The sequence below is a fragment of the Pimephales promelas genome, chromosome 10 (assembly GCF_988280905.1).
Source record: "Pimephales promelas chromosome 10, fPimPro1.hap1.1, whole genome shotgun sequence".
Classification (NCBI taxonomy): Eukaryota; Metazoa; Chordata; class Actinopteri; order Cypriniformes; family Leuciscidae; genus Pimephales; species Pimephales promelas.
This window is the reverse complement of record NC_142778.1, coordinates 35,975,998-36,003,320: the sequence shown is the minus strand read 5'-3', so window position 1 is coordinate 36,003,320 and position 27,323 is coordinate 35,975,998. Positions and strand designations below refer to the sequence as shown.

At 36.5% G+C, this 27,323-nt stretch overlaps 3 protein-coding genes across 4 annotated transcripts in view; 1 reads left to right on the top strand and 2 right to left on the bottom strand.

Annotated features, from left to right (window-relative positions):
- The window catches only part of wtip (WT1 interacting protein), a 34,933-nt gene extending 30,860 nt beyond the window's left edge, over positions 1-4,073 (bottom strand). The window contains exon 1 of the mRNA XM_039684160.2: positions 2,309-4,073. Within this exon, the coding sequence (XP_039540094.1) occupies positions 2,309-3,539 (1,231 nt within the window). The 5' untranslated portion in view covers positions 3,540-4,073. The remainder of the gene's footprint in view (positions 1-2,308) is intronic.
- A 1,582-nt stretch (positions 4,074-5,655) lies between these two features.
- On the bottom strand, positions 5,656-9,570 carry sdr42e1 (short chain dehydrogenase/reductase family 42E, member 1). The gene is made up of 3 exons (XM_039683826.2): positions 9,495-9,570; positions 8,319-8,411; positions 5,656-6,931 (listed from the first exon to the last, which is right to left on the bottom strand). Exons 2-3 carry the CDS (start codon positions 8,381-8,383, stop codon positions 5,833-5,835), a joined length of 1,164 nt encoding a protein of 387 aa, XP_039539760.1. The 5' UTR covers positions 8,384-8,411; positions 9,495-9,570; the 3' UTR covers positions 5,656-5,832.
- A 588-nt stretch (positions 9,571-10,158) lies between these two features.
- The window catches only part of nedd4a (NEDD4 E3 ubiquitin protein ligase a), a 42,329-nt gene continuing 25,164 nt past the window's right edge, over positions 10,159-27,323 (top strand). The window contains exons 1-5 of one of the 2 annotated variants that reach the window (XM_039683928.2): positions 10,159-10,421; positions 12,153-12,226; positions 13,755-13,833; positions 13,931-13,969; positions 15,709-15,762. In XM_039683928.2, coding sequence (XP_039539862.2) covers positions 10,371-10,421; positions 12,153-12,226; positions 13,755-13,833; positions 13,931-13,969; positions 15,709-15,762 — 297 coding nt within the window. In that variant the 5' untranslated portion in view covers positions 10,159-10,370. Of the gene's footprint in view, positions 10,422-12,152; positions 12,227-13,754; positions 13,834-13,930; positions 13,970-15,708; positions 15,763-18,919; positions 20,284-27,323 lie in introns of those variants that run through there. The other variant, XM_039683927.2, reaches the window with a different exon arrangement.

The following is a 27,323-nucleotide window of genomic DNA, read 5'->3' as shown; positions in this document are numbered from 1 at the left end:
ATATATCGGCCGATAAATCTAAATCCAAATTATTATGTAATTTTTGATTCATGATTGCAAAAACAAAAGTACCACCATTAAAACCCATGTCCCAAGCACACAATTCTGTATGTTCATTTTATGTAGCCTATGTGACAGATGTTGCATTTAAATGTATTTTTAGTAGTGGTGTGACGATACCCTCATGTCACGATTCAATACATATACGATACGATATACGATATTATTGAAAAATTGCTGTTTATTGAAATGTTAAATTTGGTATTGCATTGGGGATGTAAATGAATAGTCTTGGACTTGGTGCTGGAAACCCAAAGCACAGGACAATAGAGACACCAGAATAACAATATTCATGATTCTGAAGCGGAAAAGAATTATTTTACATGAATATGCTTGCGCTCTGTCACTGACTAGATGTATTTAAAATAATGCAGGGCACTTTTTACTGGTAACAAGACAATTGGCATTATCAGGACCCACAAATATTCCCCCATTGGATTATTATACATTAACTGCAACATTATATATAGTAGTTTGATGTAGTTCTTCTGACACTAAAACTCAAACTTGATTTTTTTGATTTTTGGTGAACTACACACAATACATACTGTTACTTTCCACAATACATATTGATGCACTTTTGTATTGCGATATATTGTGACACAATATATTGTTAGTTACACCCCTAATTTGTATTTTTTTAAGTAATTCCAATCCTATTTCAAGCAGTTCAAAAGCAGCATGGTGAACAGTGTGCATCTAAAGTGTCTCAGCTAGAAGGAAATAATCCATAATTTATTGTCTTTAATATATCGTAAAATGTTCATATCAGGCCGATAACGATAACATTAAAAATGAACATATGGGACATATAAACAATGGTTGATATTTTGTGCGTCCCTACTCTTACTGGATTACTATCAACTATAAAGTGAGTTGTGTCTATGTTTATTCCTCCATTAGAAGTTTAGGAGAAAACCCAAAATAAAGTGATAAATTCAGAGCTATAAAGTAAAGCATTAAAATTGCACAAATGAATAAAACGACACTGCCGTCTGATATGTTGCTACATGCCTTGTGATATGATCCAGGTTTTGGGAATTTGCTGTTGTTTGCATGCTGCCTTTCGGTGAAACAAAGTCTGGATTAATGATGATTTAAACCGCTCCAAGATAATCATAATGTCAGACATATAAAGCACTCAAGTATAAACCCTTTTGTCGAGAAAGCACACTGATTCATTGACAAAACATGATTTACACCTGTTTTCCCACACTCTAATGATACTTTAATGAGTCCAACACAAAGGCTGCTCTGTGCTGCTCTGGTAGAGGGTGTTTGCATGTGTCAAGGTGTGAATGTGACTTTCCACCAACAATTTTGGACAAGTTTATTTTTAAAAAAAACCATGTTTTTATGAACTCAAGAGGACAAAAACAAAGCTGATGCCTCCTGATGGAGAGCTTTAATACACGCTTAGGCTCTTTAAAGGGTTAGTTCGCCCAAAAATAAAAATGATCCCATAATTGACTCACCCTCAGGCCATCCTCCTATGTGTATGACTTCTTTCAGCCAAACACAATCAGAGTTATATTAAAAAATACCCTTTCAAAGCTTTATAATGGCAGTGAATAGTACCTGAGATTTTGAAACCCAAAAAAGTGCATCCATTCATCATAAAAGTAATCCATACGAGGGGTTAATAAAGGCCTTCTGAGGTGAAATATATGCGTTTTTGTAAGAAAAATATCCATATTTATAACTTTATAAACTTTATACATCATGCAGGTCAGAGATCACTCTTCGCATATGGCTTTTACCAGAAGCTTGTTTATAGTTAATAAAGTTATAATAAATATTGATATGTTTTTTTGTTTTTTTTTAAACATCACTTAACCCCTTGGAGCCTTATGGACTACTTTTATGATGGATGGATGCGTTTTTTGGAGCTTGGAAAAGACAGTTTTTTCAAATGTATTTAACTTAACACTTAATTGTGTTCAGTTGACTTGAAAGAAGAAAGTCATAGGATGGCTTGATTAAAATTATGGGATATTTTTCATTTTTAGGTGAACTAACTTAACCCTTTAATACACTCTTAAAAATAAAGTTTCTTTAACATCCATGGAACTTTTCCATGGGCACAAAAGGAGGAAAAGTGTTATTTTGGACAAAAAGAGAAACAAATGTTTCTTTTAAGATTGTTCACTGAAAGGTCACCCAAAATGGTTATTCTACTGCGAAAAGACCCTTTAACTGCTAAAGTGTGTGCTCTAAACTAATAAGAAGTGACTCCGGATCTACTCACCAAAATATTCCTTTTTCATGTGCAGCTCGAGCTCTTTCTCCAGCTCCAGGGTGAGGGCCTCCAGGCGCCGCTCCGCCTGACTGGGACCGCTGTCCCGGGATGGAGTGACCTGGTACGGGAGCTTGAAGCGCTGCCCCCCGGTGCCCGCTTTCCCGTAGCTAAACGCGATATTGACGTCTGAACTCTCCTGTTGCGGTTCTTCCAGCACGGGAAAAGTTTGGAGATGAACACGGTGGCCGTTTGGCTCAGTGAAGTCCTCCGGTAACGGGATCTGGAGCTCGGGGTAAGCGCTCATCGATCCCCGGGAGCTCCGCGAACTCCTGGAGCTGTGGCTGGAGATGCTCGACCGGGGACTGATCACGCAGTTTGGTCGCACGCTTCCGTCCTGACTGCAGATCCCGTGCACCGCGGAGCTCTCCGGGTCGTGGTTCCCCGCAGGCGTGAAGCGCGAGTCGGAGTAGCTTGAACGCGGGCTTGTGGTGCTCGACCTGGGGCTTATGTGCCGCTGATCATAGCCCATGCTGATACCGCTAGTTCGGTTGCTGCTCGGTTTGCTCCCGCAGTCGTAACCTGTGAGGCTGGTTCTGGGGCTGGAGTGCTTGCTGGTGTCACTGGCCGTGCTCGCGTAACTAGACCGGGGACTGATCACGCTGTTCCCCCCGTCCTGACCGGGTGACACCAAGCTGGACCGCGGGCTGCTGATACTCGACCTCGGGCTGGTGTGTTTGCTCTGATCCTGCGACGAGTGAGTGGAAGCCAAGCTGGACCGGGGGCTCGTGCCCGCGTACCTGCCGTCGGGGTTGGCCAAACATAAGCTGTTGCTCCTCGCGCCCGAAACGGGCACCTGTTTCCCCGGAACGAGCCCTTCATATGCGCAGCCGGTGCTGTACCGGTGCACCTCCGCGTGCGTGTATCTTCTGAGACGGTCCGACGCGCCGCTGTAACACGGCAAGGCAACTTCAGATTTGGTGCAGTACGCGTCGGGATCGGGGTAAACCGATTCCCTTTGCGGAGAACAGAAATCCAGAGGCACTGAGGGTCGGTTACCGTTGACGGAGCGCACGGGAGCCGCGCCGTAGACTTTGTTCCCGGAGCTGCCATTCATTCGCTTAGTTTTCTCCATGTCGGGGTTCGGCTCCCCGTATATCCCATCCCGATAAGCGTCATATATGGAGAGGTTTTCCATCAGTTTGCTCGCTCTGCGCCCCGGATCCTCGTCATATTCATCCATGTCGCGCGGCGAGTTGAGGGACGTTGAACGCGGGAGCGCGCGGAGCACTAACTACAACACAAACTGCATTTTACACGGAAAAATGCCGCCTCAGGCGAGCCATCGTTGACTGTTCGCGCTTACTCTAGTCCATCACCGTCATTTCGTCACGATACATGATCCCCGTGCGTCGATATGTGGCGATTCAGTCGTCGTGACAAAGTTTCCTCACAAGCGAACGTTTGTCAATTTCAGTTTTTGTAAAGTTGAAAGGTCTTTACAGTCAATGGCGCGCTGCGCGGAGGAATTTTCTCGCTTTGATTTTACGTGATTGTTTCTGCAAACTTGTTTCCAGCGAATCCAACTCGCCTGAAATTCCTCCCAGAAAATTTCGCAACAATCTGGAGAGATGTTGAGTGCGGAGACGAACGAGAATGCGTGTTTTAAACGATGTATTTAGGACTAGTTTGTGTAAGAGGAATGCGCGGAGGGAGACGAGTGGCGCTGCGGCGCTCTGGAATGTGGTTAATGCCGGAGCGAAACAATGATAGAGAGCAACTCAGCAAGGGGGAGCAGAATCCTGAAAAAAAGTCCTTTGGAGAGCCTATGTGTGTCCACTTTCATCCAGCGGGCCAGATTAAAGATTTAACCACACAGACCAGCCCTCAGAAAATAATTAAAATCTAAACTGAACATCTCTAAACTTTAAACAAGAGGCAAATCTTTTATACTATTGAATTGTTTATATTCTTGAGGGAATATAACGAGTAGCCTATTAATAAAACTCCTGTGCAAGTGAAATCTCTCTATATGATTTGTAATATTCTACCTGTCTTGTATTTCCCAGGTAGTTTATGCATCAAAAACAATAGTGCTATCATGCACGTATAGCAGGCCAGCGAGTGTTTGAACCGAATCTGGGGGAAGGGCAGATCCCAAACATTTCATTGTACATCAGTGACAAAAGCTATTGTCACGAACTATGTTTTCCATCACCATAGAATACAGTGGCTCACATTTTGACACTTGAGACACTTTTAAAAGCAAGCACACTTTTCAAGCAAAACGTTTGACAAACTGGTTTGGGTTGAACAACTAAAACTAAAAGATAAAATGAAGACATTGTATGACTTTGTGTCATATTTGTTTGCGGTTAGAGAAACATGTTGATAATTCATGTGATGAGCTGCACCGATCACCGCTGACTGAGAACTGAAGGACAACTTGATTTATCTATTTCTATTCAATGACATTCATACCTTTTATGCAATACCTTTTTTATAGAGGAAAAAAGCAAATATTTAAGCATACAGCCTATGAATTATGCATGCATCAATTAAAAAAAATGTTTGTTTGTTTGTTTGGATAAAATTGTCTAATGCATAAATGCAATTTAGTGCAAAGATACAGTGCAAAAATAATGTATTATATATATATATATATATATATATAGCTGTCAAATCAATGAATTGCAACACAGAATTTTGTTTATATATGTGAGTGTCAGTATACACTCATATTATATAAACAAACTTTTATGTTAGTTCTTCCAATTAATCTATTTGACAGCACTAATACACACTGAAAACATTTTTGTGATCTCAAATGTTTGGTCCTTACAGTACATACAACACATACACTGTAAAAAAATATTTTCATGATTTGTAATCACAAGATCTTTTCTTTTGTCAAATCAACTTAAATAATTTAGGTAGTTTATAGAACATAATATTTTGAGTTTCTGATGATTAAATCAATTTTTTCAAACTCAATTTTTCCATTTCAATGAACTTAAAATTTTAAGGCAACCACTTCATTTTTTTAAGTTAAACCAACAATATTTGAAGAGTTCAGATGCAAAAGCCTCTAAGTGCCATTTGAAATGTTGTTCTAAAATGACCATTTTTATCAAGCTTGTGCATTTAAGTTCAGTAATTTCACTTAAATGACAATTAATAGGTAATCTTCATTGCCATTTAAGTGAAATTACCGAACTTAAATATACAAGCTTGATAAAAATCATCATTATAGAAGAAAATTTCAAATGGCACTTACAGGCTTTTGCATCTGAACTCTTCATTTGTTTACAGTGTATAATTTATTTGAACCAAAAAGCACAATTGTATTTTTTAAGTAATTTAATATTATTGTACATAAGGGAGATCATTTAAAATCCCCCCACAATTCATTTAAACCCTTCGAGGAAAGGACAAGAGTGGAAATAAAAATGATCAGCATTTAGTCTTTACAGCCTTCTACAATAACATGAACCCTCACATAAGGCACAGGCCTGAAATGAAAGCCAACGCACATTTCAGTGTCCCACAACTGGAAGGCAGGACAGAACCACGGCAGCAAACGCGACCACCAAAACAACATCTAAAATTAGTTTCCTAATTGGCGACCGGCTGCTCTTTTTCCCGTGACCTCTGCCTCGAAACCATTGCACCACATCTTCCAGGTCATACTGTTTCGGCTCGTATCCCAGCTCTTCTCGTGCCTTACGCATACTGAAATAATGCGTGACGCCCGTCTTGTAGACCTCAGTACGGGTCAGCAGGGGCTGGAAGTTATAGATCCGACCCACGGCATGGTGAAGCATCTCGGTCAGGAACGCGAAGAGGTATATGAGCGATATCGGCAGTCGAAGCGTGGGGAACGAGTATCCCAGACCCTCAACCAGAGGCCTGAAAAACTCAAAGTTGTTGACAGGCCTTCCATCAGAGATGAAATAGGGCTGACCGGCGGCACAGTGCTGCTGCTTTTCCGTTAAAGCCTCGGCTGCTAACACGTGAGCGGACACTAGATTATCCACGTGAACAAACTCCACAAGACTGTCAGGATCTCCGTACACAAACCTAAAGATCCCCTTCTCGATGTAAGTGACGATCCTGGGCAGGTGCCTTTGCTCCCCGGGGCCGTATATCCCAGCTGGACGCAGGGCACAAGTCCGTAACACACCTGTGCTGTTACTCAGCGGTGAACCGTTTGCTTTCAACACCTGCATCTCAGCGATAGACTTGGTCCTGGAGTAGTGATCCGGGTGCAGGTGCAAGGGCAGGTACGGCAGACTTTCGTCCCCGTTCTTAATCTCCTGACCACCGAACACTACGTTATATGTGCTGGTGTAGACCAGCCGGGGGACTCCGTGTGCCACGCACGCCCTGAGGACGTTCTCCGTCCCCTTCACGTTCACCTCGTCGATGAGTTTCGCATTGAGCTGCTCCCGTCCTGACATCCCATAGGAGGCGACGTGGAACACGCAGTGAACGCCTCGGACGGCTTCTTCCACCTGCGCGTAATCCCGGATATCTGCCCGCGTGAACACCACTCCCTCGGGAAGCTCTTGGCTCGGGGGGTTCGTATCGAACAGCACGACGTTTGAGGAGGTTTGGAGGAGAGCACTGGCGAGACTGAAAGAGAGAACAGCGAACAATCAAGCTTTTATTACAACAGGGCTAAAGGCACACCTGCTTTTCACTAGTGTACGACTGCAGGAAAAATATATACTGGTGTGGTTTTATTTGAAACATTGATGTAGAAACAGATTTGGTGTGAAAATAAATCATAAAAATCGTACAAATGTATGCCCACAGACCCACTGATACAAATACTTTAGCTAAATTATATTTTTTATACTATTTAGATATTAAAATTCAGTTAATGCTAGTTCAAAACTATCACTTTAGCAAAGTTTGTAGTATTTTCGGTTTATTTTGACAAAAATAGATCTTTTTTTTTTGTTCTACTGTCATTAAAATGTGTTTATTTTAAAAATACAGAGATAAAATCATTTTTTCAAAAGTTAAGATTCTGAAAGCATTGAATGAGATCCATAATAATTTAATATAGCTTTACAGTAACAAATAAATATTTCATTTGACACTTTATCATATCATATGATAAATATCACATTTGTAAACACGACGGTTTCATTATAAATATGTTGATTATCATATTTATGATAAAGTGTCAAATTAAATATTAAATTTTTATGGGATGTCATTCAATGCTTTCAGAATCTTAACTTTTCAAAAAATAATTTTATCTCTGTATTTTTAAAATGAACACATTTTAATGACAGTAGAACAAAAATAATTCTTTTGTCAAAATACAGGGATAAAATTATTTAAACAAAAAGTTAAGATTCTGAAAGCTTTGAATGAGATCCCATAGTAATTTAATTTAGCATTATAGTAACAAATAAATATTTCATTTGACATTTTATCATATGATATGATTAATATCACATTTTGGTTTCATAAATATGTTGATTATCATATTTATGATAGATCAGATAGCAGTGGGCGACTTTTACCCCAAAATACCATCCTTTTACATATTCTTCATAATTTTTAAAAAGTGAATAGTCAAGTGCGCCTTTAGCCCCGTTGTATCCAACATTTTATTATCCTGTAAAAATGTTAAGCAAAAAAAGTACATAAACTGAATAAAACATATGGGATTTTGCGATATTTAACAAACCTTAAAAACTCAAGTTTTATTAAATTGGAAAAATACTACTAATACTACGATGCACAACTCTCTAGAGTAGGAACTTATTTTCAATACGCAATTACTAAAAAAAAAAAAAAAAAAAAAAAAAAAAACAGCTCATTTGTAGAGGAATGAAAGTCTTAAAATGATTGTGTAAGATAAGGGCATACAAATGTGTACTGCTGGAACAGGATTGGGATCTACTGTAGTGTGATGGCGCTCTCTTGTGGTTCATGGAGGTACTCCTATTAGGGTTATGTGGAAAATAAGACAAAAAGATTGTAAGATGTCATAAAACCTTACCGGAATCCGAAATAACCTCCTCCACCGGTTATGAGGAAGGTTTTGGCTGTTCTGTTGACTTCCATTGTGTTAAAAAAGCAGGGTGAATAAAATCTGCAAAAAAAGTTAAAAAAAAAAATTTAGCCCTATACATCCAGTACAGGTCAAAAGTTTGGAAACTATTTTTTGATGTTTACTATTTTTATTACTAATCAAATTATTACCATTTTTAATGTTTTTTGAAAGAAGTCTCTAATGCTCATCAAGCATGCATTTATTTAATCAAAATACAGACAAAAATTACAACATCTTAAAGTAATGGTTTTCTATTTTAAAATATTTTAAAATGTAATTTATTCCTGTGATCAAAGCTGAACTTTCATCATTACTCCAGTCTTCATCACAAATCACTCTAATATGATGATTATATGATATGATGACATCATATGAATGATATGATTTTTTTTTTTTAAAAGAACATTCATTTATTTAAAATATATATCTTTTGTAACACTAGCGTTCAAAAGTTTGGGGTCAGTATTTTTTCATTTTTTTCTTTTTTGAAAGAAAGAAAATGAGAAATTAATACTTTTATTAAGCAAGGGTGTGTTAAAGTGATAGTAAAGATTTATATTGTTAAAAAGATTAAAAAGATCTGTTTTGAATCAATTCTGTTATTTTTAACTTGTATTCATCAATGAATCCAAAAAAAGTATCACATGTAGCAAAAAAAAAAAAAAAAAAAAAATAAGCAGCACTGTCACGTCACATCAAATCATCGAATTAGAATGATTTCTGAAGGATCGTGTGACACTGAACACTTTTGCTAATCATTCTATTATAGAATTAATTGCATTTGAGTGAAATGATAATAGTTCAATCAGACTATGCTTTATGCTATGCTATGATTCAAATGATGTCTAATATTCATGCAGACTCTGGAAATGGATGAGTTGGCAGCAGCAGGCAAAATATATTAATCATAACATAATTATATTAATCACGTATTAAATGACTTTGAAGTCTCTCTTGACTCCAGCAGTGTTAAGTAACATCGATGTGCTTTTATAAAAAAATACATAGGCTAAACACGACTTATACAAGATCTAACAGAACCTGCACAGAAAACATCCAACGCAGTCTGTAAAACGGTTAACCATAACCTTATACAACATTAATATAAATATAAATACATACCAGTACAATCGCGGTTTGAATCGATCGTAAAGTGTGTAAAAACCTGCACTTCCTAGGAAACGCGTGAATGGGCGGGACTACATGGTAAATCGTATTCATTGGATAAGTGTGAGCTGGGCCTCGCTGTGATTGGCTGAAAATGAACTCTGTCCGATATTCATTACAAATAGATAACAGATGCACATTAGTGTACCGGTACATTGATACTATTTTAAAATACTTTGAAAAAATATGCACTGTGGTTTACGATGGTGTTGCCTTTGTAATACACACTAAATGTCCCTAGAATTCTTTAATATCTATCTATCTATCTATCTATCTATCTATCTATCTATCTATCTATCTATCTATCTATCTATCTATCTATCTATCTATCTATCTATCTATCTATCTATCTATCTATCTATCTATCTATCTATCTATCTATCTATCTATCTATGCCTCGACGTTCAGTACTTGGTACACATACAGTATTGCAGATGCCAGTAATTATAATAATCATAATAAACATTTCACATGACTAAAATGTACAATTTGAAAGAAAAACAGAGATAAGATTTACGTCAACAAAACTGTTCCACTGCCAAGGACAAACACTCATACTGTTGTCATGACAGCGTTCAATCATGAGAAAGGGGCTGGGGGCGTAGTGGGCGTGAGCTGCGCCGTGGGGGCGTGTCCGCGCGCCCGCTGAGAGGATGTACATCGGTGTAGTTTCCAGTTTCCACGGAGCATTTGTCCAGCTAACGCTCCGCTCGTGTCATATCCACGGGGAAACGATTTCCGTGGAAGCGTAGCGCACTCTTTGACAGTTCGCCTTTTATTTGTATCTTTCTGGGGTTCATATCGACGCAGGTTGGCATCCTGGCGCGGAACATGAACATGGCCGCGCTACTCCCCGAGGTTCGAGGACTTCAGACCGAAGAGGTAAAATAATTCAGCTGTCATATCATGTGACGTGTAATATCAGTCATAGAAATTCTGTTATATTGCATAAATATCACCGCTGTCCACAGCTCTTATGTCATATGGTCTCTCTGGGATCCGGTGGGTCTCTGAGATGAAGTTCTGCTCCACTTTGGGTTATGATAACAGTATGACGTGCTGTTTGTTTACTTAACGATGCACAACTGACATATAACCATGTTTTCTTTAGATTAAGAAAGGATGTGTTTGATTTGCTGATAAATATCACTTTATTTCATTGATATTGTAGTCTTGTGACTCTCAAGTGTCACTCTTCTTGCGCAATATCTAATTACTGGCTTGTATGACGCCAGATAGCGCATGTCACATGTTTTATAATATATAGCATATTTTTGATCCCATGTGGCACATATCATAATAGTATATTTATTGTTCGTTGTTTTTTTTTATGGGGAAGTTGCTGTCGTTTTTTTTTATTTTATTTTATTTTTTCACTTTTTCGGATATAATCATAGCACATGTTTTTAAGACGTCATCATAACTGCATTTTGATAGCTTTTGCTTGTTACTTTTGAGGATATGCATATTATATGTAGGCTATACAGTACAGGTCAAGGGTTTGGAAACATTACTATTTTTAATGTTTTTGAAAGTCTCTTAATGCTCATCAAGCCTGCATTTATTTGATCAAAAATACAGATTTTGTTTTTAAATATTGTGATATATTATTACAATTTAAAATAATAGTTTTTCTATTTTAGTATACTTTAAAATATAATTTATTCCTGTGATCAAAGCTGAATTTTCAGCATCATTTACTCCGGTCTTCAGTGTCACATGATCCTTCCCTTCAGAAATCATTCAAATATCCTGATTTATTTTCAAAGTTTGAAACAATTCTGCTGCTTAATATTTTTTCATAACCTGTAAAAACCCTAACCCATAGCCCTAACCCTTTTTAGGATACTTTAATTAATAAAAGTTATTAAAAAAAATGGAAATCTTTTTTTAACAATATAAACCGTTCAATAGTTTGGGGTCAAGTTTTTTTTCTTTATTTTTTTTAAATAAATCAATACTTTTATTCAGCAATGTGTTAAATTGATAAAGAGTGATAAATGAAGATTTATATTATTAGAAAATATTTTTTAATTTGAATAAATGCAGTTATTTTTAACCTTTTGTTCATCAAATATATTAAGCAGCTGAACTGTTTCCAACATTGATAATAAATCAGGATTTTAGAGTGATTTCTGAAGGATCATGTGTCACTGAAGACTGGAGTAATGATGATGAAAATTCAGCTTTGGTCACAGAAATAAATTACACTTTACTATATATTCAAATAGAAAACCATTATTTTAAGTTATTATAATATTTCACAATATTACAGTGTATTTTTGATCAAATAAACACAGCCTTGACAAGCATTAGAGAGAGACTTCTTTCAGAAATATAAAGAAATCGCAATGTTTCCAAACTTTTGACCGGTACTGTATGTAAATTGAAAATAGACTATTTTTTCCTATTTTTAGGAAAATAGACCAAAAATAATAATTTCATCTTGCATTAATGCATTCTGGACAATCAAATGTTCTCTGAAAGAAGAATGCCCCTCCCACTTATGGGTCAAAGTGGATCAAACTTCCTGTTTCTGTAGGAAATGCATCTTCTTAAACCTCTAGTTAATTGTCATTTGTGAACCTTGAATATTGTTTTGCTTTCCTTCAGGATGAATCCAGGATCTTAAGGGTGAAAATCATTGCTGGAATTGGTTTGGCCAAGAAGGACATTTTGGGTGCCAGGTCAGTACATCGGGTTGTTATGAGCCATTGCACCACACTAGATCATTTTAATGGACATATTAAAATTATGTTCATTTTACATATTAAAATCAGATCATTTTAATGGACATATTAATTAATGGACATATTAAAATGACGGTCAGGCTGATTAAACAGCAGATACTTGACCATTTTGGCATTAGATAATATTATACAAACTGGCTTTTCAAAACAAGCAAAAAATTGTGTAAAATGTGCTTATTTTCAACAATCTTATGTCTCATCATCTTTAAATATCACCCGAAGAAAAGCCCATACGGTTGACGATCAATTACGGTCCTTTTCTCTTTAAGGTTTAATTAAGGTTTTTCCCCATAATTTCATTCAACACTCACTCAAAGTCACGTTTTTGGTGCATCAGCATAGTCTCTAGACATTTTAAGTTGTTTGCTTTATATACCCGCTCCGCCAGCATCATGTTCTGGTCACGTGTGCACGCACATTCAGTTTGTTATGAAAACACAAAATAGTTTATCTATGCCTCATGTATCCTGCATAACAGACAATCTGACACCCATACAGGCTTTCATCAGTTCCTAAAAAAAGCTTTTTACAGAGTTGGATTCAGTAAATCTGATTCATTTAAATATTTAGCTGAATCGTTTTTGACATCATAACATTGATTTTGATGTCAGCATGAAATTACGTTCTTAATGCACATTTTTTTTTTACTTTATTATGCCCGTTTTGTCATATTCAGCTTCATTCTGCTACTTTCATCATCAATCTATTCCCAAAAGTGTAAAATCACGTCCCGTCCTACTTTTTTTTTGTCAAAATAGTGATATGGGTTACATTTTGACTCTTAATGATTATTTAGTTTAATATTTATCCATTTGCCAATTTATTTGATCTAGGTTTGCTTTGTAATACAATGCAAGCTTGGTATTTTGCCAAGAAAAGTTATTTACAAGCCACCACATGCTAAGGAATTCATATTATGCATAGTCTACAATGAACTGCATGCTGATGGGAACGTCCCGGACCGGTTGCGTCCCACAGTACAGTAGATGGCAGTGTTAGCAGCCGTCCTGGCCGTCCTTGAGGAATCAAACAGATCGGGCCGTGCTCACTTTGACCTATATAACACAGCTTTAGGTATGCAATCGATATCTGTGCTGAGCGATATCATCTCTCCTTCTCTGTAAGACTCGCTTGGAAGAGGCCAGATATTCAGTGAAGACATTCAGCGACTCAAATGAAACAGCTGTAAGATTGTGTCTTGCGTCTTCCTGATGTTGCACGTAGGTTGAATGATCCCAATATAATTAATCTGAACTAGAAAGAATCGTTCTAGACTGTATGGAGGAAACCTGACTTGTTATGGTTAGTAAAGATAGATCCATCCAGTATCACATGACCACTAATCCTGCAAATAACAATGGAACGTGACCGCATTACTAAAATATTTAGTAACACTTCCTGTATGACTCATATTGTCATATTGTTTGCTTATGTAATATTTGTCTGTTTTCCTTTCATCCGCAAGTGATCCGTACACAAGAATCTCGCTCTATGACCCGGTCAACGGAGAAATCACCAGTCTACAGACCAAAACCATTAAAAAGGTATGTGTAGTCAGACTCTCTATTACACAAATCATCTTTTTTGTCAGGAGATGTTGGACAAGATTTCTTCATCTTTCTGTTCTTGTCTGTTTTTTAGACATTGGATCCAAAGTGGAATGAAGAATTCTTCTTTAGAGTAAGTGAACGGGTATTTATAAAGATCACATCCGCTGGCAATGAGTTGATGAAATGCTAATAATGAATTAAATCATACAAATAAAAGAAAAAATATATATATTTACAAGAATAACTAAAAAAAAAAAAGAATTTAAAATATTGTTAACCTGTATGTCATGTGACCATTAGCACCATTAGAACATGCAATCTGTTGTTAAATTATTGGAATATTAACTTTATTAAAAAAAAAATATTAAAATTAAAAATTGTATTTTTTAAAAATTATTTTAGGTCAAAGGGGTTTGGCTTGGAAAAAAGTTTAAAAAAGTGCTTTTAAAAAAATCTTATTATCAATACTTTAATATATAAAAAATAATTAAAATAAATAACAATATAATAATAATAATATATACTGTATATATGAAGAGTTCAGATGCAAAAGCCTCTAAATGCCATTTGAAATTTTCTTCTTTAATGATGATTTTTATCAAACTTGTATATTTAAGTTCAGTAATTTCACTTAAAAGGCAATGATAATTACCTATTAATTGTTATTTAAGTGAAATTACTGAACTTAAATATACAAGTTTGATAAAAATCATCATTAAAGATGAAAATTTCAAATGGCATTTAGAGGCTTTTGCATCTAAACTCTTCATATATATATATAATTTACATTTAGAACTACATTTGTAAAGTCTACATTTGTAAAATACTATCTTATAATTAAATCATCATATCATATAATTAAAATAAATAACAATATAATACATACATACATATATATATATATAATTTACTTTTAGAACTACATTTGTAAAGTCATACTATCTTAATACATAAGATCTATCTTAATAAATACATTTAGTTTAGACAAGACAATAAGTTACATGTTTGGGCATGTAAAGAGAGAGGTGCAATCACATGTTTTGGGGTCAGAGGTCAGGGTTGAGTTACGGGGAGCTTTTGAGATGTAGGGTGCCACTTACATTCTGTGCACTTTCCCTGCTGTTATGTGACGCATTTACTGACGCGTTGTGCATATCTCTCCCCCATAGACATCGCTCGTTTACTCAGCAAGACAGATGCTGCTGCAATACAGTGGCAACATCAAAATAAAGCTCTTTCCCATTTCAAGATGTTCTGAAGACTCATCAATACTTTATATAAGGCATATTGAGCTTAGAAAAGTAGTTATTTTAGCACGATTTGAGGCTTCAATGAAAGCAAATGACTCGCATGATCTTCATTGCAATGTTTATTTTTTGATCGGCGACCTACTGTAGGACTAGTGCATATTCTGAAGTGTTTATTATTAATTTTACACACCTATAATTTTTGTGTTTAGAATTGTAAAACTCTATACCTGCTCTAATCCTTGATTGCAGTGTGGTTTCAGACTTTTTTTTTACCTTTCTGTGTGTGTGTTTGTGTGAGTTTTATTTCTTTGCATGCAAATAAATGACATGCTGTACCTGATATTTAGTGCATGAGTCATGACTATAATGATCTAAACAGTGGCTTTAAAGATTCTGACCTATTTGCGATACTGACCACTGGCCCAAATACCAACATAGGGACTGAATGAGACACACTGTTATGAGTCACTCTCCATTTACAGGCCTAAAGTCAAAGGAAATGAATGGAGGATGAACTCAGTTTGCATGTAATGAGACATGCAAAAATAAATTCTGTATATTAGTCCATAAATGAACAGTAGTACAGTTTTTTATGTGTTTCTTCTTTTATCTCCCGCAGGTGCATCCCAGGAAACACCGTCTGCTGCTGGAGGTGTTTGATGAAAATCGTTTGGTATGTTCATGAGAGCCTTGGTTTACTGTGATCAAAATGTGCTAGAGATGTTTGTGCACTACTGTTTAAAAGTTTGGTGTACAGTTAGTTCAATGAAAACAGTAATATTGTGAAATATTACAATTAAAAAAATATCTTTCAAACTGTAATTTATTCAAAGTCTTCAGTGGTAAATAATCCAATTTGCTGATTTGATGCTCAAGAAACATTTCTGATTAGGTCCAGGTTGTAACCAGTTGAGCTGCGTAGCCCTCAAACCGTATTCACTTTATAGCCCTTAATCCTGTAATTGTGGACAAATGTGGGCACAGAGGACTCGGGTTTGATCCTTATTTTTATTTATTATAAATGTTATATCACTGTCTTCGATAAAGTTTTGTCTATCCATTTATGGTGTTTTTATTTTATTTTGGGGGTATATTTGAATTTATTTACTTCAAAAAGTACCATATTTTCAATGTAAATTATGCTTATTTTTATGTTTTATTTTTATTACATTAAAATATCATTCCAATAAGTTCTTCGAGCTAAAACCTAAAGATGAAGTGACTTTGCTGTCACCTGGTGTCTTATTTTGGCTTATTTTAGAATGCTGTAAACTACAGTTTTTCCCATTCATTTCTATGGGTGCCCATTTTTGACCCAAATACAAGATTAAGGAGTTTTTTTTCACACACTTAACATTGTAGAATTGAGTCGAAAAAATTGTGTGTGTGTTCAGGAGGCAAACTTAGGAAAAATAGCCAAGTCTTGTACCGCTCAGATCAAGGGAAGAAAAATTTCCCTTATAAAAAAAAAAAAAAAAAAAAAAAAAATCAAACCTATTTTGCCCACATTTGTCCAGAATACGGTTTTAGAGTTAAATTCTTGTGGAAACCATGATAAATTTTCTTTGATGTATAAAAAAAGTTTAAAAAAACAGCATTTATTTGAAATAGAAATATTTTGTAACTTTATAAATGCCTTTACTGTCACTTGTGTTCAATTTAATGTATCCATGCGAAATTAAAGTATTAATTACTTTTGATAAAAATCTAACTTTTTAAACATTTGTGTAGTAGAGGAGTGAACTCGACGTTTAAATTTAGAAGTTTCCATTAATACATTCTATGTCTATGTTTTGCTATTGAATTAGCAAATAAATTGTTAAAAGGTGCTGTGTATAATTTCCGCTCCACTAGTGGCACCAATTGGCATTGTTGAGTGTCCTGATATAGAAATGTTGCTTTAATTTGAGGCAGGACTATTTGTTTGGCTGTACAATGGCAGACGTGTTAGTTTGATAATGAGACCATTCACAGTTCAGCAGTCTCAAATGTCCTGGGCATGTTAGTGTTGGGTTCAGGTCTGTAAAATCAGCAGCTACCTGAGTGTCAGTGTGTAATGAATGAACAAGGATGCCTTTTTGCAAGTAGCCACCATAAAGCTCAGGTATGGGAACTGAAATGTACCTTTGGGTGTTGTAAATGTGAAAAGTAACTGCTTGAAAACGCATAAAAGTCAATGAGGCATGAGCGGTGTTAGGGGGTTTTCTCCGTCACATGCTGACAGCTTCCTTACTGAATAACGAGGAGGGTTAAACAAACCATAGCATAAAGGACCCAGTGTTCAAGTAAGAACACTAACTCCTGATAAGACTGTAAACTGCAGTCGTCTTCCTGTATGTGACAAGTAAACCCAGTTACTGGGTGTAAGAAAAACCGATATGCCATTGCCAGAATGTGTTTGTTGGCATGAACCAAGCATGCATGCTATTTCCATCTCCTGAGGAATGTGTTAGCTTACAGAAAGGAAGACAAATCATTTGAGACTTTTGACAGTAGATGATCAATCTTTGTTTTATAAATTCCAAATCCCATGTGCACAAAATTTAAAGGAGTAGTTCACTTTTGAAAAAACTTTTGCTGATAATTTACTCACCCCCATGTCATCCAAGATGTCCATATTTTTCTTTCTTCAGTCTAAAAGAAATTACGGTTTTTGATGAAAACATTCCAGGATTTTTCTCCATATAATGGACTTCAATGGGAACCAAACAGTTCAGGGTCCAAAAGACACTTTCAGTGCAAACTGTTCAAACTGCAAACTGTTCTTTAAACGATTCATCAAAATGAACTAATCTTTTTCCAAGTCAATTCGTTCGTTTCATTCGTTGAATGAACCAACTGACTCGGGAAAAGATTCGTTCATTTTGATGAACGAGTTCGAAGAGGAGAGTCACGAACGCGCATCACAGAAGCATTTGAGCTTATAAAACATAAATTTTGTTATTTATTTATTAAATGAGCAATCGTTTCGATTGATAAGACCCTTATTCATCATCTGGAATCGTTTAAAGCCCTTTGAACAGTTTGCAGTTTGCACTGAAACTGTCTTTTGGACCTTGAACCGTTTGGACCCCATTGAAGTCCATTATATGGAGAAAATCCTGGAATGTTTTCATCAAAAACATTAATTTCTTTCCGACTGAAGAAAGAAAGACATGGACATCTTGGATGGATGACATGGGGGTGAGTAAATTATCAGCAAATTTTTTTTTCAAAAGTGAACTACTCCTTTCATTTAATGAATTGTTCATTCACGTCATAAGCAGGACGATTTCCGAAACTACAGTACTCCTGAATTACCCCGGGTGCAATTGCCCCCTGATTGATGAGATGGCTTTTCTCTGACAGAAGCATGCTCTTAAATGGCTGCAACAGCGGGTGTCGGATGACACATGATGTTGCAGTGGCACATGCCCATATGTGAGCTGGCACAACAAGCTCAGTGCTTGATTTTGGAGGCACTCTTACATTTCCTTCTGCTAGTTTTGAAGCTATCAGTGCAGAAATGAGCAAAATGCAACTCCGGCATATCCCCCGACGGCTCAGAAAGCTTAAAAAAAAAATGACGGCAAAACTCGTTTTCTGTAACTCTATCCTGGTGGGGTAAAAATATTAGCTGGGGTGCAGCTTTACAAGAAACTCTAGACACCGGGCTGCAACTTGTGTAAAAAGGAGGTGGCAGAGACGAGGGACGAGCTGTTCCACCTCCATCCTGGCATGCACGCAGATTGTTGTGTTTTTTTTGCAGTGGGGTGACCAGCTGTGGGAGGGAGGGCACCCGTGCCTGAATCGGTGCTTGCGAAACCACAGAAGGCACAGCTGAGGCTTTCTGTTGCCTCAGTAAAGCTAGATCTGTAGATGCAAACACTCTCACGTTTGATCCGTCATGTTTCGAGAGGAATGCCTTCTGTTATTTCGGCTTAATGGAACCGATCGCAGCACGGGACCAGTTGCTTTTTTCCACTCGTTTTATATTCGTTAGTTTGGGGTTCCTTCATTCCACTGGACCGGCATGGCGCGACACCTTCGACTGCATTTCGCTTCGCGTAGAAGCAACACCGATCCGCTCTCGGAAACGTGCAGCGCTCAAGCCGAGGAAAGCGTGCGCATGTCCGGACACATGAAGCTGACCCCAGGACAGCTGGCTCTAGCTTTGCCACCCTTGTCGCCAGAATACGGTAATTTACAACGGCACCCCACCCTAGTTATGCCCAAGGTGAACGGGAGCAAAAAAAGCACGCTTCAGATCTCCTTACAACCTTGCAAGCAGAACGGAGACGCGGACGGCGGGGAAGACGGAGAGAAGGACGGAAACGGGGATGGAGGTTCGTGCTGCAGCAGCACAACAAGCGACGCCGGATATTGCAGCAGCAACAGCATATTCGAAGCGGATCTCCCGGATCGCAAGCCGATTGCTCGGCGGAAAGCGAGGGCGCCGTTACGGCGCTGCTCGTCTTTGGTTATTTTCCCACGGAGCCCGTGCACCACGCCGCCCGCCTCGCCCGTTAGTCCGGTTGCGTCTCCGATGATTCCTCCGCTCCCTCCGTCAGCACGAAGCTCCTTCCAAACCTCTCATCAGATGCAGCTGTCCAGCACCGATGCGTCTCACGAGGACAAGGGATCCATCGCCACTGCAGTTAATGGTCTACGCTTGTCTAAAAACAGCACGTCAGCGGAGCACCGAGACGCCAAACCCATCGTGCACTTCAGCGTGCCACCGGAGCAACCCGAAAGACACTCCAGCGTTTTATTGCACTTCGCAAACCAGAGACCGCTTCCCTCGGGGAAAGTAAGTTCGGCCAAAACTAAGCTTAACGTCGACTGTCCCAAACCTCTCGAGGAGCCTCAGAAAGCCAAGCTTTTCCGCAGCACCTCGGCTTGTGTGTTGCCCAGACCATCGTCGACGGAAAGAAGGCACAACACTTTCCCGACTGCTTGTAGTTTGCATCAGTCTTCAAAGAAAGGATCTCATCCCATCCTTCATAGGAGTATTTCTCTGGAGTTACCCTGTGCGAACGCTGAGATATCTTGTCACGTTTCAAACGCTGCAGACTTGCACTCCACGAACGGCCCTCCGCATGTACACATCCACGTATCGCACGGGACAGGTGCCAGAAAATCAAACACCGCGCAGGACAACGGCATCAACAACACAACGTGTCACGTGCCGACCTGCGCTGAGAGAAATTATACCGTAAGGCTTCCCGTCTATCTAGCACTTAAGGGTGTAATTTTATCCGTAGAAATTTAGTAGTTTTGTAGATTACGTGATTTGTGGAGTCGATTGTTTTCAACGAGGAAGTGGTTTGCTCTAGTTCTCATTGAATAGGAGTTTGAACATCTGTGGATTGAATATTGTGCAATGATTGAGCAAACACACATTGTACCTAAAGTTCCCTAAAGTAGCTTGATGCATAATAGAGAGTAATGCATTGTAGCCCTCAAAACTGTAATTGTGGACAAATGTGGGCACAGAGGACTAATTTTTATTTATTATAAATGTTATATCACTGTCTTCCATAAAGTTTTGTCTATCCATTTATTTTTTAATTTTGGGGGTATTTTTGAATTTATTTACTTCAAAAAGTACCATATTTTCTTTGTGAATTATGCTTATTTTTATGTTTTATTTAAAAAATTTTTTTTAACTACATTAAAATATCATTCCAATAAGTTCTTCGAGCTAAAACCTAAAGATGAAGTGACTTTGCTGTCTTATTTTGGCTTAATTTTAGAGTGCTCTAAATTAATTTTTTTCCATTCATTTCTATGGGTGCCCATTTTTGACCCAAATACAAGATTAAGGAGGGTTTTTTTTTCACCCACTTAACATTGTAGAATTGAGTAAAAAAAAATTGTGTGTGTTCAAGAGGCAAACTTAGAAAAAGTATCCAAGTCTTGTACCACTCAGATCAAGGGAAGTATTTTTTAAAAAAATAAATCAAAACTATTTTGCCCACATTTGTCCAGAATACGGTTTTAGGGTTAACATGTGATTATGAAATTCCCAAATTATTTACAGTCCATTTAAATTTTTATTTGAAGGTGTCATTGTTACAACATGTACTTACTACGGGTTTATGGTCAGATTAGAGCTTGGTTTAGGGTTAGTTGCATCCAATTATGCATTATTTACAGTTATTACTATAGTAAGTGCATGTAACATATGTTACAAGGACACTGTAAAAAAAAAAGTGTTACCAAATATTTAAACCGCATACATGCAAACCTCTCTCAGTGTTTATCTGCAAACCTGCGGGAGCTAATTTCAGCTCTTTGCATTTGACATTGATGATTAATTTATAATAACTAATAATAACTTTAAACAGTGTTTATTTGCAATGGTTTGCTAATCCATTTAGGCTTAAAAATTGCAGTCGCATGCTTGCACAGCACATTTTACAGGCTTTTTCAGATTTTATTCATTTGTTAACACTCACTGTATGTATTTACCTTTGGGATAATTATAGACAGTGGTCCCCAAACCTCCCCCCAGCCCTCCATCTATAAATACAGCCTTGAAAATATTCTGCTTGACTCCAGTTAGTCTGGTTGAGGACCATGCTGGATTCAACATGATATGCAGGAGCTGCACATGGCTGTCTGTCAGCTGTTGGGTCAAAGGTCAGCTGATGGGGGGGGGTTGTGATGTGATTCCTTAAGGATAACATGTGCGCTTCCCAGCGGGTGTCCGCTTAGCTGTGGTATGTTTTCAGAGCATCAGGTATCTCGCTCCCAGTCCCAACACTTATTTCATTTACACTCACTCTTTTTGCCTGTGATTTTACAGTGTGTTAGAAACAGGTCACACAAGCAATTAACAGCGCTGTTACCTTTACTGCACCGGCTCTCTTATGTAACCTAATCTAAATTCAAGGCTCTAATTTCAGTGCGCTGTTTGTTTGTGCAGCTGATTTGATGTTCAGGGCTGTTGGACATATTGTCTTTCTCAAAGCTCGCACTCATCATGTTGAGAAAGTACTTGGGGTAACTTGCATTGCAAAATTGTGCTACGCTGTACTCGTTAACACTTTTCCACAGAAACCGAGCTGGTGCTCGGGGATTTATGAACGTCTTAAAGTAATTTGATCCAGTATGTTTGTTGTTACGAGATGCTGCTACATGCTTTTGATTCAACAGTCGGAAGGTATTTACATTTAACAAATGCTATTCATTGCAATCACATTTGTTTATTTTTATACAAATATTTTTTTTTATTATTCGCTTATTATTTTATCATTCACATTAATTTTTTAACATTTTATTAATTCACTTGACTTTTCCAGGTCAAGAAATTCTCCAAAAGTGGCAATATAAAAAAATTAAAAACATAATAATAAAAAAGTTAAAATAAATTAACTTCTATAATTGCAGAATATATATTATTATTTTATTACTACTGTTAATTTTTTATCTGATTAAATGTTTAAATATTTTTTATTAAATTACATGACTTTAACATTTTATTCATTTACTTTACTTTTCCAGGTTAAGAAATTCTCCAAAAGTGGCAATATAAAAAAAAAATTAAAAACATAATAATAAAAAAGTAAAGTATTTAAATTAAAATAAATTAACTTCTAAAATTGCAGAATATCTGTTATTATTTTCTGACTAATGTTAAATTCTCAGCATTTTTTTTCTGATTAAATGTTTAAATGTGTTTTTTAATTTAATTAATTTTATAGACTTTTCCAGTAGCATAAAAAATATAAAAAAAAAATTAAAACATAATAATAAAAATTTAAAATAAATTAACTTCTATAATTGCAGAATATCTATTATTATTATTTTCTGACTACTGTTAAATTCTCAGCAATTTTTATCTGATTAAATATTTAAATATTTTTTTTTATTGAATTACATGACGTTAAGATTTTTTTTAATTTTCTTGACTTTTCCAGGAAGTGTCAATATGAAAAACTTGAAGTAGCATAAAAAAATAATTAGAAGTAAAGTAATTAATTTGAATTATAATTAGGTTGACTAATTAGGCCTAACTTCTGTAATTTCGGAATATTTTATTATAATACATTTTTCAATTACAAGTATAGAAATTTCTACCTTATAAAATATTAATTTACATTACTTTTTAGATTAATTAAATTTTATTAATTTCCTTGATTTTTTTTCAGTTCTAGAAATTACACTTTAAAATGTCCTCATACATCCATCCAGGTTTTCAATAACCAACCCTCCTCTTAGAAAAACAAAACAAACAAAAAAAACAACAGTTTTTGATGTGACAAAATAAATGAAATGTCATTGCATCTTCATTTTTTGCTTTTAGCTTATTTTAAAGCCTTTTTTTATATTTATTTTTTTAATTCTATATTTCTTTAATTCATTTTATGGTCCCCTGGTTGAAAACCACTGGTTTACATGAACATGGAGGAGGAAGTGGTTGTGCAACATGTTTTTGAGTGTGCTTTTCAGCAAACTAGACTAAATGTTTGTTGTTGTTCTGAAAACTGTACATGCATGGACATTATCCCGCCTCGGGCATCTGGCCTAAAAACCTTTCTGCTGTAAATGAGTCGAGTGAGTCCAGATCCGTAACTGGTTCTGGTCCGGTTCCTCTGTTTCCCGCTCAAGGACACCGTCACACCTTGTGCTCGACGGTGGGAATGGTTAACACATGATCATGTGACCTCTTACAAAGGTCAATGCAATCAGCACACTTCTAAAGAGTTGTCAAACGTCCGTGTGTGTGTGTAAGCGCCTGGGGGGTTTGTTAGTGCGTGAATGTGTGTGGTTGATTGGCTCTTATCAGTCAACAGGGCAGCACTTGTAATCGCAGTGCTTGAAAACCTAATGGGTTTATGGAAATAATTAGATGTCTCTCTGTAACAGCTGCTTGAACGAGACTTCGTACTTGTTCCTGGTCTTATTGTGCACGACTTGTCACCTTTCATCAAAACGCAATTAGGCTGCCTTTCTAAAATGTATATGAATAGCTGTGCAGTAATTGAGTTCTGGTTAAGGTCAAAGTCACATTGAATATTCCTTGTTCAATCCAAAATGCATCACATTCATGGAGTTGTGTAAAGCAGTTTGATTTTAACTTTAACTCTTGCAAGATCTCATTTTCACAAAGTCATTATTGCAGCTTCCAATCAAAATTGATATTTTGCATGAATATGCTGATGTTCGTTAATTATTAGGTCGATTTAGATGATATGTGTGTGATATACTTCTTGATTTGTCATTTGCTGCATTTGTGTTGCAGGGTTTTCTTCTGTATACACTCTCAGAAAAAAGGTACAAAAGCTTTCACTGGGGCTGTACCTTTTCAAAAGGTAAACTTTTGTCCATTTTAAGTGCTAATATGTACATTTTAAGTGGTAATATGTACATTTTAAGTGCTAATATGTTCATTTTAGGTGGTAATATGTCCATTTTAGGTCCTAATATGTCCATTTTAAGTGCTAATATGTACATTTTAAGTGCTAATATGTACATTTAAGGTGTTAATATGTACATTTTAGGTGGTAATATGTACATTTTAAGTGTTAATATGTACATTTCGGGAGCTAATATGTCCATTTTAGGTCCTAATATGTACATTTTAGGTTCTAATATGTACATTTTAAGTGCTAATATGTACATTTTAAGTGCTAATATGTACATTTAAGGTGTTAATATGTACATTTTAGGTGGTAATATGTACATTTTAAGTGTTAATATGTACATTTCGGGTGCTAATATGTCCATTTTTGGTCCTAATATGTACATTTTAGGTTCTAATATGTACCACTAAGGTACCAATATGCAGCCTTTGGGTACAAAAGTGTACCTTTTGAAAAGGTACAGCCCCAGTGACAGCTTTTGTACCTTTTTTTTCTGAGAGTGCACAGTTTCCAAAAAGCCACTGGATGGACATCAAAGTCTGTCCTTTTAGGTTACATAAACATCTTCTGAAAGATTAGAAATGAGCATGAACTTTGTTCAATAGCGTTTAGCTGTGATTGAAACGCTGATGTGTGTGTGTGATCTTGAGGAAATGTTTGTCGGCTGTTTTGCGGTAGTAAACCGGCAGTCATGCTTCTCTCCTAGCAGAAAATTGTTGACTTTCAGCTTCCTCCATTAAGTGTCTTCAAACGTTTGGCATCCTTTACTGCTTTCCTTCTCATTAGCGTGGCAGACGGCGCTGATCGTTTACAGATTTACGTTTTTTTGCCTCGCTAACAACATGTTGTCTTGTTTCACAATGGATTAAGTTTTGTATTCTTACTATACTATGATATACTCTCACATACTATTCGTTCTGGCTGTACTATACTGTACTATATTAAAAGATTGCGATTTCGATTCAAACACTCGTGCTTTCTTATTCCTAAATTACAATGATGATTGGCTATGCCTATTAAACCTTCAAATCATTCAAAATAGGAATGAAATGGCTTCACAAACAGTCTTTTCAGCCACACAGTATCATTATTTCTGTCTTACAAAACTTCAAATTATCACAGGAGTACTGGATAAAAGTTTTTAGTTCGAACATAAACACTGATGTCTATGGTAGCGATCAAAATGGATATTTTTAAAGGAACTCTAATAGCAATTACATTGTTACACCAGTAGGTGGCGACAAGTGAGTGCTAAAAAAATGTATTTGTCATTGAATCATTTACTTAAAGTCCCCCTGTGGTGAGAACAAGCTTTTAATGTTGTTTATATGTATATTTGGTGTTTTTAATATGCTTTAATAAGACAAACCATGAGTAAATCAATAAGTCGACAGCATTGCTGAGTATTTTCTGCTTGAACCAAAGACAGCCTCAAAAACACGAGTTGAAATCGCTGGTGTTTCTGATGTCACAAACGACCTTGTAACCAATCAGATCAACGTGTGATCATCAACCAGTGGCTCTCTGAGCTGAGTGAGTGGAGGCGGGGCTCATTTGCATATTCATAGAACCGCATATACTAAGTGAAGCAAGGGTGTCGAGTTACATTCAAGATATTTTAAGGCATGACAAATTAAAAATTCAAGGAAACAACGTTTAAATAAGTCATTTTTGGTGATCAAAGATGAGTTTTAAGGGATAAAATGATTGACCACTGGGGACTTTAAGAGATTTGTTTAAAAAACTCATGAGTGAGTCATTGAATCATTCATTAAGTTTTGTTTACTTGTCTGTTCAGAATCGTGGGAGAATCGTGAAAAATTTAATTTAATTGATTTTTGCTTTTCATTTAGCAAAAAAAAAAAAAATATATATATATATATATATATATATATAGGTGCATTGCGCAAGTCTCTGAGTTTTTGCAGAACTGCGCCCTCTCTGGTGACAAGCGAAACTGCAACCAGAGGTGTGCATGCGCTTACACACGCTTACACGAGCTGTTCATAACCAAAGGAGCGTCAGCCGCACACATCTTTTGTCCAGTCATAATGTCTCCAGAGGTAATAAAGTTATAAATCTCCAAGTCATTTTAAATATATGAATCCATATATTTAAATATGGATTCATCTCTTTGAAACCATCTTCTACTTTTGTCAATAGTTGACTAAAGGTTTGTCGCTTGAGTCTTCGCTGATACGGAGAATGGCGCCGAATACACAAACCTGCCAGACATCGCCAGGCGAACGTGAACGCGCATGACGTCACGCCCACACTGTAAAAAAATATTGATGGTTTACCTTAAATAAAGTAAGTAACCTGGTTGCCTTAAAATTTTAAGTTCATTGAACTGGAAAAAGTGAGTTAATACAATGAAGGAGATTAATTTAACCATCAGAAACTCAAAATTATATGTTATCTGAACTAAATAAATTATTTAAGTTGATTTGACAAAAGAAAAATGTTGTGATTACTACACTGTAAAAAAATATTGTTGGTTTAACTCAAAAAAGTAAGTAACCTGATTGACTTAAAATTTTAAGTTGATTAAACTGGAAAAAGTGAGTTAATACAATGAAGTCGATTAAATTAACCATCAGAAACTCAAACTAATAAGTTAGCTCAACTAAATAAATTATTATAAAGTTGATTTGACAAAAGAAAATATGTTGTGATAGCAAATCTTGAAAATATTTTTTACAGTGCAATCACAAATCCGTCCCGAATCCCTCTTATTTATTTTACTGTACAGGATTATAGAGGCAATCGCAGTGATCAGAGAACGGCTCTTTCAGCACATTAGGCGATTGTTTAAGCATGTATAGGTTAGAAAAACGGCTATTTTTAACATGAAATGTTGCGCAATGCACCTTTAAAGTTCAAT